We start from the raw sequence: 10,947 nt of genomic DNA, 5'->3' as shown, positions 1-10,947 counted from the left end.
TTTTCCCTCCTTTCATCAGGACAAACATTGTACAGTAAGAAACCTTTCAGTATTCCTACATGAATCTTTTCAAACAGAAAAGGCATTTCTCAGTATCCCATTGGGCTCAGAATACCTGCTTGCAAAGTGTTGTCTGTGACAGTCATAAAGGTCATGTGGTTTATTATTATTAAAGTCCAAATTTTTTATTGTCCCCTTCACAATCTGTGTCTGTCACAATCTGACCCAGGCTCCTCTGTCAATTTGTAGATCTGCCAATCTCACTCCCGAATATTTGTCCCCAGTTTAAATACCCTATCACAATTACAGCAACTATAGAACTATTACATGTTAGGTTCTTACTAAGTGCTAAGTGGGTACTTGACAATTCTCTAGTCCACATCTTTAGTTTACACCTTTAAAAGGAGTTCTGAAAAGGAGTTTGGACAACCTTTAAAAGGAGCAAGTTCATTAGTTGAAGTATTTCCCACAAGCCCCTGAGTTCCCACAAGCCCATTCTCTGGGAGGATAAAAGAAGACAACATTGGGCCTGGACAAGCAGTCTGGATTGGGGACATTAGAACTATGGACATTATAACTGTGGGGATGCCATCAATTCATTAATGGCTAAAGAGGAATGGAATATGACCTAAGATCAATGGTTAATAGCTTTAGCAGTGGTTGATGATGGTGGGTTGAGAACTTTATGAAACAATTCAGCCCATCTCTTCCATTATCATATCCTTACAATATTCAATGTAGCTCCATCAGCATTGGGCAGCTTAGATAGGTCTTTGGTCCATAAATAGTCTTCAGGGCATCATAAAAGTGATTCGGATTATTACACTCAATAAAAAAATGAACTTTATCTGCCTTTATTTACTGAGCCCAAAATCCAACATGTCTGCAACCTTTGTTTAAACTTTTGAGAGTCAAACACTGCTTTCCTAGAGCTGCATGATCTAAATTATTTGTAATCTTGTAAATCTTGTAGAGTTCTCATTTTTTCATTTAATACCTTCTGAATTCCCCCTTTATTTTCATCAAACCTGTACAGGGCTAGAACTGAGCAATGCACTTGGATAATGAAGCACGTGAGACTAATTGCCAATTGGATAGTTCCCTATTAACTTGTTTGAAGGTTGACCCTCCCCAGCTGTTCTGTGCTGACTTGATTGGTGGTACAAAGAGGGGGAAGTGACATGTATGGGAGGAGGAAGAGGAATTGAGACGCAGAAGCTGACTCAGTCTCTCAGGGCGTTTGAGGGAGGAAGGTGTGTGGGAGGTTCCTAGGCCTGGGTAATCCTGACAGTAGCTTGTTGATACTTAAATTGTTTTATTGTTTGTTGGTTTGGTTTTTTTCCTGGCAGCTGAAAAGTAATTTTTCTTTGAGATTTTACTTCTGGTTTTTTAAAGCAATGTTTCTTGGGGTTGTGTTTGTGGGATTTCTTTCAAGAAAATTAATGGATTCTCTCCATGATGATTTTGTCCTCTTGTTCTAATATATCAGGGGCATCTTCCTTGATGATCTCTTGAAGAATGCTATCCCAGCTCTTTGTTGGCCATGGTCTTCAGGTAGACCAATAATTTTAAAATTGTCTCTACTGGATCTATTTTCTTTGTTAGCTGTTTTTCCAATGATGGATTTTACATTCTATTTTACTTTTTCTTGCTTTTTAGGTTTTTTTCATTGATTGTGGATGTCTCATTGTTATTAGCTTCCTTGTTTTAGTTTTTAATGTATGAGTTTCTTCAGTTGTTTATCTCTTTTTTCATTTGATTAATTCTTCAAGGTGTTATTTTCTTAAATGGATATATATATATGTTTTATTAATGAATTGATGTCTTTAGTGATTTTTTTTTTGAATTTGGAAAAAATGTTATTTTTTGAGGAATTGTTTACTGTAATGTAGGGAATGGAGAGATAAGGTGAAGAACTTACAAGAATGTTTAAATTCTTTTTCTGTATTTTTTTCTTATTTCTATGTCTCTGTAACTACATAAGTACAATGTGTGCAATCCAATATTTACTTAAAACTTTAGATATATTTACTTAACCAGAAATGATGACATTTATTCTTGTCAATATTATCAATATTTAGACTATTAGTTTAAATGAAGTCAGCTCAGTAATCTGAAGTCTGAAGGTCTGATTGATGATTCCTCTCGGAAGCAGGGAAACAAAGCATTCACTTTGGCACCAATGCTTAACAATCAATTAGGGGAGAGGGCACCTATTTCTCAATGCTCCCCAGCTTATGAACAGAAATCTTCCATTCCAATCTCTCCAAATAGCAACAACCAATTAGATACCTCCCCCTCCCCTTCTCAATGCTCTCTTGTGATGTAATCTCTTCTATAAAAGCTATGCATCTTTACTACTTTTTTAGCCCTCCTAACATCAGCTTTCCCTTTCTTATCTTGTGATGGGCAGCTCATCCTCTGGAAGTTTTCAATAAACAACTTTTCTGCTTTTTTTACTGAATGATCTTTGAGTAGTCATTTTGGGTAAGGATCTTCTACATCCCTCACATTAATTAATCTACTTATTCAGTTCCATATGTATCAAACTTTCAAGAAATTACTTTACAATTCAAGAAAAAATAATAACAAAGTTCATCTGGAATAACAAAAGATGAAAAATTTCAAGAGAATTGATGAAGAAAAAAAAAAAAAAAAAAAGCAAATGGTGGCCTAGCTGTACTAGACCTAAAACTCTATTATAAAACAGTGGTCATGAAATCCATACTGGCTGAGAGGGTGGGGAAGGTCACACCAAAGCATAGGATCCTTAATGATGCCTCTGGCTTTTTGTATTAACATCAGTAAGAGTGGTCCCCACCTTCCTGGACCTTTTCCAGTTGTGGGGAGGGCAGGGAGGGGATCCAGGGTTCAGAAGTGTCTGGCTAGAAAGTGGGGCCTTAGGGCACAGACTGACACCCATCATCGACTCTGGAGCACTGTGGGAATCACCTCCTTCTTTGCACCTGAGCTGGAGAAGAAAGGGAACAATTGGGATGGAAATGACCCCAAAGGAGTGTGCACAAATACCCATAAACCAACACATCTGCCTGCAGAGATGAGTAAATACACACACACTCACACACACATGCACAAATACCTAGGTTTATATACTTCTGTATCTGCTGGGCTTCCTGCTAAAGCTTAGAGCTCAGGTGAGAATTCAGAGCATTGTGAAGCTTTTCAAGGACACTCAGGGATTCTAAGGCAAGGATGGCTTTCTAACCCTGGGAACAGTCAACCAAAAGGCCAGTGGGGCCGCCCAGTGCTGGGGGAAGGACCTGTGTAAGCCTCCTGGAGGAACAGCTAGGACAGGTGCTGAAGAGCTTTTCTACAGGAACCCCAGTGTGATGGGAGCCCTGGAGATTTCCTGAGTGGGGGCGCCGTGGGGAGGACTCAAGGCCTGTGGGGATCAATTCCCTGTACTGAGATTTTTTTGTTTTATTGAAAACTTTTCAAAGCCCATGTAGTCCCTCAAGTCTTTCCAGGCATGGTCTTGGAGAGGTCCCATGGGAGGAGGCTCACAGGCTGATGAAGTACTTTTTGCCTCAAATGCTAGTGGGTTAGGGAAAGAATTCGGGATCCCTCCAGAAAGACTGTGATCTAAAGGCTGTCACTGGGCTTGAGAAAACTCACACTGAAATGGACAGGACCGCGGTTATAAAGGAAATTTACTACTTTATGACATGGACCACCAAGGGCAGCAAGATTATTTGAAAACCACGATTAAAGCTCCATGCATTATAATTTCCTCTAAACCAGCCTCCCAAAGGAAAAGGGTGACAATTAATTGGAAGTCACCAAGTGGATTCCTAAAAACCCTGAGAGATGACAATCTAAACAGACTAAAGCACTGGAGAAAGCAGGTGTGTGAATTCATTTTCTTGAAGTCTCTTTAATGTGCTCTCTGTTATTTGAACTACTCTTAAATCAGGGAACAGAAAACTCTCTTCCAGTCCCCCAAGTACTGTTGCCTATCCCATAATATTCCAGAAAAATCTCTAACATTTCCCTGTCCATCCTTGTTGGGGGCAGGAAACAACTTAGGCTTGGACAATTACACAAAAGAGGGCAGAAGATACAAAGGGATTTTTTTTTTTTTTTCCAGAAAGGATCACATCATTTCCATGTACAACAATACCTGTACCTCCTCTATCCCATCCCCCCTCCCACATCTGGACTGATGTTAACTAGCTGCTTTTTATCAAGCAGGAAGAAACCCTCTGTCATTATACAGTATCGGGAATATTTTTGTTATTAATTAAGGCTTTTTATTTTCAAACTATGTGTATGGATAATTTTCCACATTCACCCTTACAAAACCTTGTGTTCTAAATGTTTTCCCTGGCTTGCCCCAGCCCCTCAGCAAGTACCTTTATGTGTCCAAGGTGCAATTCTTCTGTACATATTTCCACAATTATTTTGCTGCACAAGAAAAATCAGATCAAAAAGGGGAAAAGATGAAAAGGAAACAAAATACAAACAAACAGCAACAAAAAGTGAAAACATGTGGTTATCCACACTCAATTCCCACAAGGCTCTCTTTGGGGGCAGATGGCTCTCTCCATCACAAGACCATTGGAACTGGCCTAAAGAAAAGGGCTATCACAAGGATTATTTTTAAAATGTATAATTAAAATCCTCAAGCTGAATTGTACAAGTCCCATGGTCCCCCTGCAAAAAGCTGGCCCATCTGATCCCTTGCGGGAGGAGGGGGACAGAATTATTCTGTCATGAGTTTTGGAAAAACAAGACAAAGCCCCTAAACCAGAAGGAGTCCATTTAGAACCAGCTGTGCTTCCAGCTTCCCCACCCCCACCTGCTGGAAAGGGCAGGAGAGGCAGGAGGGGATTTGTGCTCAGGTGGAGAAGGAGCTTGACTTTCACTGGGTTGGGGGCGGGGCAGGCAGCTCTTTGTGCTTCCCTCCAGCAAGGCCTGGGTCTGGGGTTATAACCCCTGGCCACCCAGGATAGGCAGACCAGCCTCCCGCAATGACACCGACCTGGGGGAGCGGAAGGGACCTGGGTGGACTCCACAGGAAGAGAGCTTCTGGGCTCCAGCTCTAGCCCTGCCAAGGCCAATGCCCTGATCCTCAGGGAGCTCAGGGCTCTTTTCCACCGCAGCCCCCAGCAGGAGGGAAAACCCCAGGGAGGAGGCCCGAGCCTCCAGAGCCCCGCGCGGAATGCCTCCTAGTGACGTCACGGCCGAGCCGCAGGGCATGCTGGGAGTTTCCTGGGGTGCAGGCGCTGCTTCCCGGGTCCCAGGTTTATTTCTGTTCTTACTTCCGAGGGGCGGGGGGGGGAAGGGAGGCTGTGCGCAGGCGCGGCCTGGGACTTCCGCCTTCCTTGGTAAGGCTCCTCCTCTTCCTCTCCAGTTGGGGGCCGGTCTTGGGCAGAGTCTGCAAAGTTGGCGCGCGTGCGGGAGAGGGGCGTGTAAGCGAGCTGCGTGCTTGTGCGCGGGTGGGCGTGTTCCCCAGTGCACGTGGCTGGGGCTGCCCCTGGGCCTTAGCCCTCAGTCATTTCCCCTGCTTGGGTGAGATGGGGGAGGGGCGGGCTTCTGCATCCCTGTCGCATGGGGGGAAGGCCACTGCGGAGTTTTTTGGGGACCCCCCACTGAGCCCCCAGGTGTGCGTGGTCCCCTCACCGGTCGCCCGTGGCCCTTTTCACACTTGGGGGAGGGGGAGGGTTCTGTAGTTCTGCGTCCTTTGTCTCAGTTTCCTCCAGTTCAGAAAGGCTCTGAGAGCAGCCCCTCCCCTCCCCCCATATCCCTTCTGAGAAGCTTTCAGTACCGGGCCTGGTATACAGGAAGCGCTCCCTACTTGCAGCTCTTAGTGCGAACTTTGCCCAGCCCTTCTGTTTGCCTGGAAGGCTGGGGGTGGGGGAGGCTCCCTGGCAGGAGGGGGTGGGGGGAGGGGGCGCCCATCCAGCTCTGCTCCTAGACCTCTTTCCCTCCTGTGGTCTTGGGACCTCCGTCATCATTTCTGGGGCCTTTGGCAGATGGGGATTCCATGTTACAGATGGAGAAACTGAGGCAGGCAGGGTCAGGGCCTTCCAGGGATTCGGGTGAAGGCCTTGTGACCTTGACCCCAGGGGGCTCGTGCTCCCAGGGCTGCTCCTCCCTGCAGTGCAGGAAGTCTTAGTGTCCAGTGCTGGGGGTCCTGAGAGGGTCCCCCCCTCCTCACAGGTGATATTTCTCTGCCTCTTTCTCTAAGCTGACATCTCTCTGTCTCCTCACAGGATAAACCCTCCCCCCCCCCACTGTCCCTGCCCTCAGAGCTCTCTCTCTCATTGTGGGCAGGTCTGCAGCCAGCCTTCTCAGAGGCGCCTCAGGCCCCGGCCTCCCTCCCCAGCCCGGAGGGCAGAGGACCAAGCCTGGAACCAGAGCCATGGCCCCTGGCAGCCAGAGCCCCTCATCTCAGGTGAGTGCAGTCCCCCCCCCCCCCCCCCCCCCCGCAGCTGAGCAGGGGAGCCCAGGAAGCTTCCTCCTGTCAGAGGGAGGGGGCCCTGGGTCCAGGAGGAGGAGGGGAGGAAGGTGGGAGAAGCCTGGACCAGCTTTGGGCGCTGGTTCTGTGGCATCTGCCATGTGTTGGGAGGCCTGGAAATAGGCTCTGCTTTGACCTCATCCTGAGAATTGTTAGGGTTCTTGCTGGGGACACCCTGAGAAAGGGAGCGCGGGAACAGGGCAGAGAGTAAGCCGTCAGTTATTTATCCACTCAGGAGGGTGACATTTTCCATGGGAGGGTGAGGGACATGTGCGTCTCACGCTGCCACAGGTGACAGACACAGGCTCTCCTCCTGAGCCACACCACCTCCTTTGCCTCCATTGGGTTTTGTCTTGTGTCCAGACTCACAAGTTCTGGGCGAGATCTAGTTAGGGCACAGAGAAAGGAAAAGGGACATTACTCAGAAAAGAACAAAGGATGTGGGTTTGAGCATTTAGAATTGGGTCTGTTACAGAGGTTTTTCCCAGAGCTCCACACACCAGTCCAAGGACAGTCATAGTTCCTTGAGTAGTCCCGGGGTGACTCAACGTTTGCCAAGAGCTTTATGAAGGAGAATAATCCCCTGGGAAGTGAGTCCACGAGTATTCTTAAAGGGACTGGCAGAAGGAACATGGTGAAGGGGACTTTGTGTGTATTGATATTTAGTGCAGCCAGTGTAGAATAAAATGGACTTAAGCTTGCTTAAAAATTCACATTTAAAAAGCCCATTTCTCTGGGTAGATAGGTGGCACAGTGAATACAGCAGCCACCCTGAAGTCAGGAGGATCTGAGTTCAAATGTAGCTTCAGACATTTAACACTTACTGTGTTAATTATGACCCTGAGCAAATCACTTAACCCCAATTGCCTCAGTGGGGAGGGGGGGAAAAAGCCCATTTCCTAGAGGAAAGCCTCAGTGACATTTGTAGGGATATGAGTGCAAATGGTGTGATTGTGTTTCCCAAAGTTCAAGGAGGAGGAGACATCAAAAGGACCAAAAAAGCATGGGGGGGGGGGGGGGGGAACGGGTGAGGTTTGGTGCCCTTGAGAAGTCTCCACAGTCAGGAGAGCAGGGCCTCTGGGGGAGCTGAGGGAAGCAGGAGTTATGGCATGAAGGGGGCTCCCAAGACCACTTCTGGTTCTATGAGGGGGAGTCAGGGAGAGCACAGGTCACCTCCCTGACCTCACACCTACCTGAGGAGTGCAAGCACAGGGCTGCAATTCTTTTTCATGAGGAAACAGAAGAGGCTCTTGTGACTTGTGTGAGCAGAGACCTTCCTGACAGGGTCCAAGAGACCAGTTTTGCCTCAGTCCTGAGCCCCCAGGCTCCTCCTCTTCTCCACTCATACTCATGGCCAAAATCAAAGTTTGACAGTAGCCTCTTTTCTACTAGTGGAATTGGCTCTTGGGGAAATTGAAATTCTGGAAGACATGTTATCCCCCTGTTTTAATCTAGTTTTTTGGAACGGAGTTTGTCCTAAACTAAATCATAAGATTCCATTGAAAGTCCCATGTGTCCTCTAAGGATGCTGTCATGTTTGACTTTCTGTGAGTACATCACCCTTAATGAAAAAGCCTCTAAAAATTGAGCATTAAAGCAATTTGTTTTTCATTATAATGACTTTGTTCTGTTCTTTGAGTGCAATCAGTCTACGGTGTCATATTTTCTTTCTTACAATATCCAGGGCTGCTTTCAAATGAATGAATTTGATTTGATTGCCAATAAGTTTATGGAATTTATAGGATTATGATTCTAATGATCCTTTTCTGCTAGATGGTGAATTAAAAACAGTTCCTTGAACCTGATCCAGTGATATTGAGATTTTGAGAAATGAAGAATTACATTTTTGTAATATTTATTAATTAATGTTTACTAATTTAGCCATACATTTAGGTTGATTTTGCTTTAAAATTAATAGTAATAGTAACAGCTCTCTGTCAGGAAAGGCAACTATCAATTCCTTTTGTTGTAGGAAGTTCTTTGGCCTTTAGCAGGGAGCTGCCTTGGCACAAACTTCAGAGCCTTGACTCAGTGCCTAAAAAATGTAATGCAAATTAGGAAAATTTAGGAAAATTCTCCAATTCCACCTGGCATGAAAGTTACTCAGCTGAGTTCATTCTCAACTCAACTGAGACTTTATTCAATTGCTCACAAATTTAATACTAGACGGAAAGGAACCTAAAAGTGAAATATACATGAGAACATGAGTTAAATGTTTTCAAGAAAATCAAAATGAGAAAGAAGGTGAAGATATTTTTATGTGCAAGGAAAAGAATTGCTCCCACCAAAGAGAACCTCTGAAAAAGGAAATCCTATCATTCAGCCAGAACTTAAAAGAAAATGAAATGGAAAAACATCACCAGCTAAATGCATTTCCCAAGCACAGTTCCTATATGCAGCAGGTTAGTAAATAGGTGATTCCTTCTAGCACGTCAAAGTGTTTGCAGATGTGGGCACTCTCTTGTATGATAGCGATCCATCTTCTTTTTATTCATTCTCTTGATTTATGATCCCCAATATTCTAGTGTTCTTACATGATGTTGAAATCATTTCTTTTGCAGAAATAAAGTATAAATGCCTTTCTTATGCATTTGCTCATTCTCCAACCCCAGCTGATAAAATATTACATTTTAAGAAAGGAAACTCTCCTTTCCCCATCGAATTGCTCTTTTTTTTTTTTTTTTTTTTTTTTTTTAATAATTCAGTTTTGAAAGTGAATGAATCCATGCCATTAACAAGTCAAGGCAATTTGTAAAAGAAAGAGAGCAGATGATTTGTCCATGACCCATCCTGCCCAGTGTCATGTCAGCCCATCAGTATAAGTATAGAGAATGCTTGACATGGCTGGAAGCAGTCTCATATTACACTGTCATGGACGTATTGGGAGTAATATATCTCTAGGATACTTTTCTTGCTTTCATCTGGTTAAGAATATTTCATAATTTTAGGAAATTTACCAAATCTCTTTTTTCTTTCTTCTTTACTCAGTGATGAATGTTCAAGAACTTGTCAATTTTTCCCAAAATTTTCATGGAATTTCTTTAACATGTTACTTAAGACACTTCTGATTGGGAGGAATTTCCCCTCTCCTCTCTTTCTGTTACAAACATTCTCTTACTTCACTGATATGTCTCTGACATTTTTCCCTCCTTTCATCAAGATAAGCATTTTACAGTAAGAAACCTTTTATTATTCCAACTTGAGTCTTCAAACAGAAAAGGCATTTGTCAGTATCCCAATGGCTTCTTTTATTTTTTTATTTTTTTATTCATTTTTCCAAATTATCCCCTCCCTCCCTCCACTCCCTCCCCCCGATGGCAGGTAATCCCATACATTTTACATGTGTTACAATATAACCTAGATACAATATATGTGTGTAAATACCATTATTAATTTCCCAATGGCTTCTTAATGCTTGGTTGCAAAGTGTTGGCTGTGATAGTCATAAAGGTTGTGAATTTTTGTAGACAAATCCCAACTCTGGTTCAGTTTCCTCCTCTCTGTTGATGAAGGTTAGAATAGAGGAATTCTGGAGTCTCAACTCAAAATCTTGTGCCTTTTGATGGTTTAGGAGTTGGTGACCTTCAAGGATGTGATGATGGACTTCACTGAGGAGGAGTGGGGGCTCTTGGACCCTTCTCAGAAGGAGCTGTACAAGGAGGTCATGCTGGAGAATGTCCACAATCTGCTGTCCTGGGTAAGGAACATATCCTGCTTTTCTTGGTTTTAGTTGTCAGGCCAAATATAGCATAAGCAGGAGAGAAATGGATGGATACTCTGGTGCATCTCAGCCTTAGGTGCTAAGACCTCTGGATGTTCCAGCTCTCCATCCATTTTGTTCTTGCCTTGTATTCTTTTTAAATTGAATCATTCCTTCCAGTTCAACATCAAGAGCCATAGATGATTAGGGTTCATTGCCAGGAAAAAGGATTTCTGTTTGACTGATTATTAATGTCTCATTGAGTCATTCACTTCCATTTGTTGAAATCCATTTTTTAGTGAATTTCTTCCTTCACTTAGCATTTTTTATCTCTTTTTGAATTTGCTGAATTGATCTATTAAATGACTTGTTTTGTTAATTGGATTTTTTTTTTTTTTTTTTTTCCATTTCAACCATTCTGCTTTTTAGGGAGTTGTTTTCTTTTCCATTTTGCCAGTGCTGATTTTCAAGGAATTCTTTTTTCTTTTTTCCTTCTTACCAAATTTATTTTGAGAGGAGTTGTTTCCTTGAGACCATTTTTGTTCTTTAGCCATTCCTCAATTGATGGGCATCTACATATTTTCCTATTCTTTGCCACACAAAAAGAGATTCCACACGTATTTTTGCACTTTTCCCCCTCATTTATGAGTTCTTTGATATTCATACCCAGTGGGGTTACTGCTGAATCACGGGATATGCAGAGTTTTATATCCCTTTGGGCCTAATCCCAAATTGCTCTCCACAGTGATTGGATCTGGTCACAATT

General features: G+C 43.5%; 1 protein-coding gene and 1 long non-coding RNA gene across 2 annotated transcripts in view; one reads left to right on the top strand and one right to left on the bottom strand.

The window, feature by feature from the left end:
- Positions 1-2,148: 2,148 nt before the first annotated feature.
- LOC141565059 (uncharacterized) lies at positions 2,149-5,259 on the bottom strand. Its single transcript, XR_012488835.1, has 3 exons — positions 5,003-5,259; positions 4,374-4,425; positions 2,149-2,971 (listed from the first exon to the last, which is right to left on the bottom strand). It is a non-coding gene; the product is annotated as an uncharacterized LOC141565059 (long non-coding RNA).
- A 978-nt stretch (positions 5,260-6,237) lies between these two features.
- The window catches only part of LOC141565054 (uncharacterized), an 18,809-nt gene continuing 14,099 nt past the window's right edge, over positions 6,238-10,947 (top strand). The window contains 3 exon segments of the mRNA XM_074308077.1: positions 6,238-6,418; positions 10,053-10,178; position 10,390. Coding sequence (XP_074164178.1) covers positions 6,386-6,418; positions 10,053-10,178; position 10,390 — 160 coding nt within the window. The 5' untranslated portion in view covers positions 6,238-6,385.

This window comes from Sminthopsis crassicaudata, chromosome 3, assembly GCF_048593235.1.
Source record: "Sminthopsis crassicaudata isolate SCR6 chromosome 3, ASM4859323v1, whole genome shotgun sequence".
NCBI classification, from domain to species: Eukaryota; Metazoa; Chordata; class Mammalia; order Dasyuromorphia; family Dasyuridae; genus Sminthopsis; species Sminthopsis crassicaudata.
The sequence above is the reverse complement of the archived record's forward strand: the minus strand, read 5'-3'. Positions and strand labels throughout refer to the sequence as shown.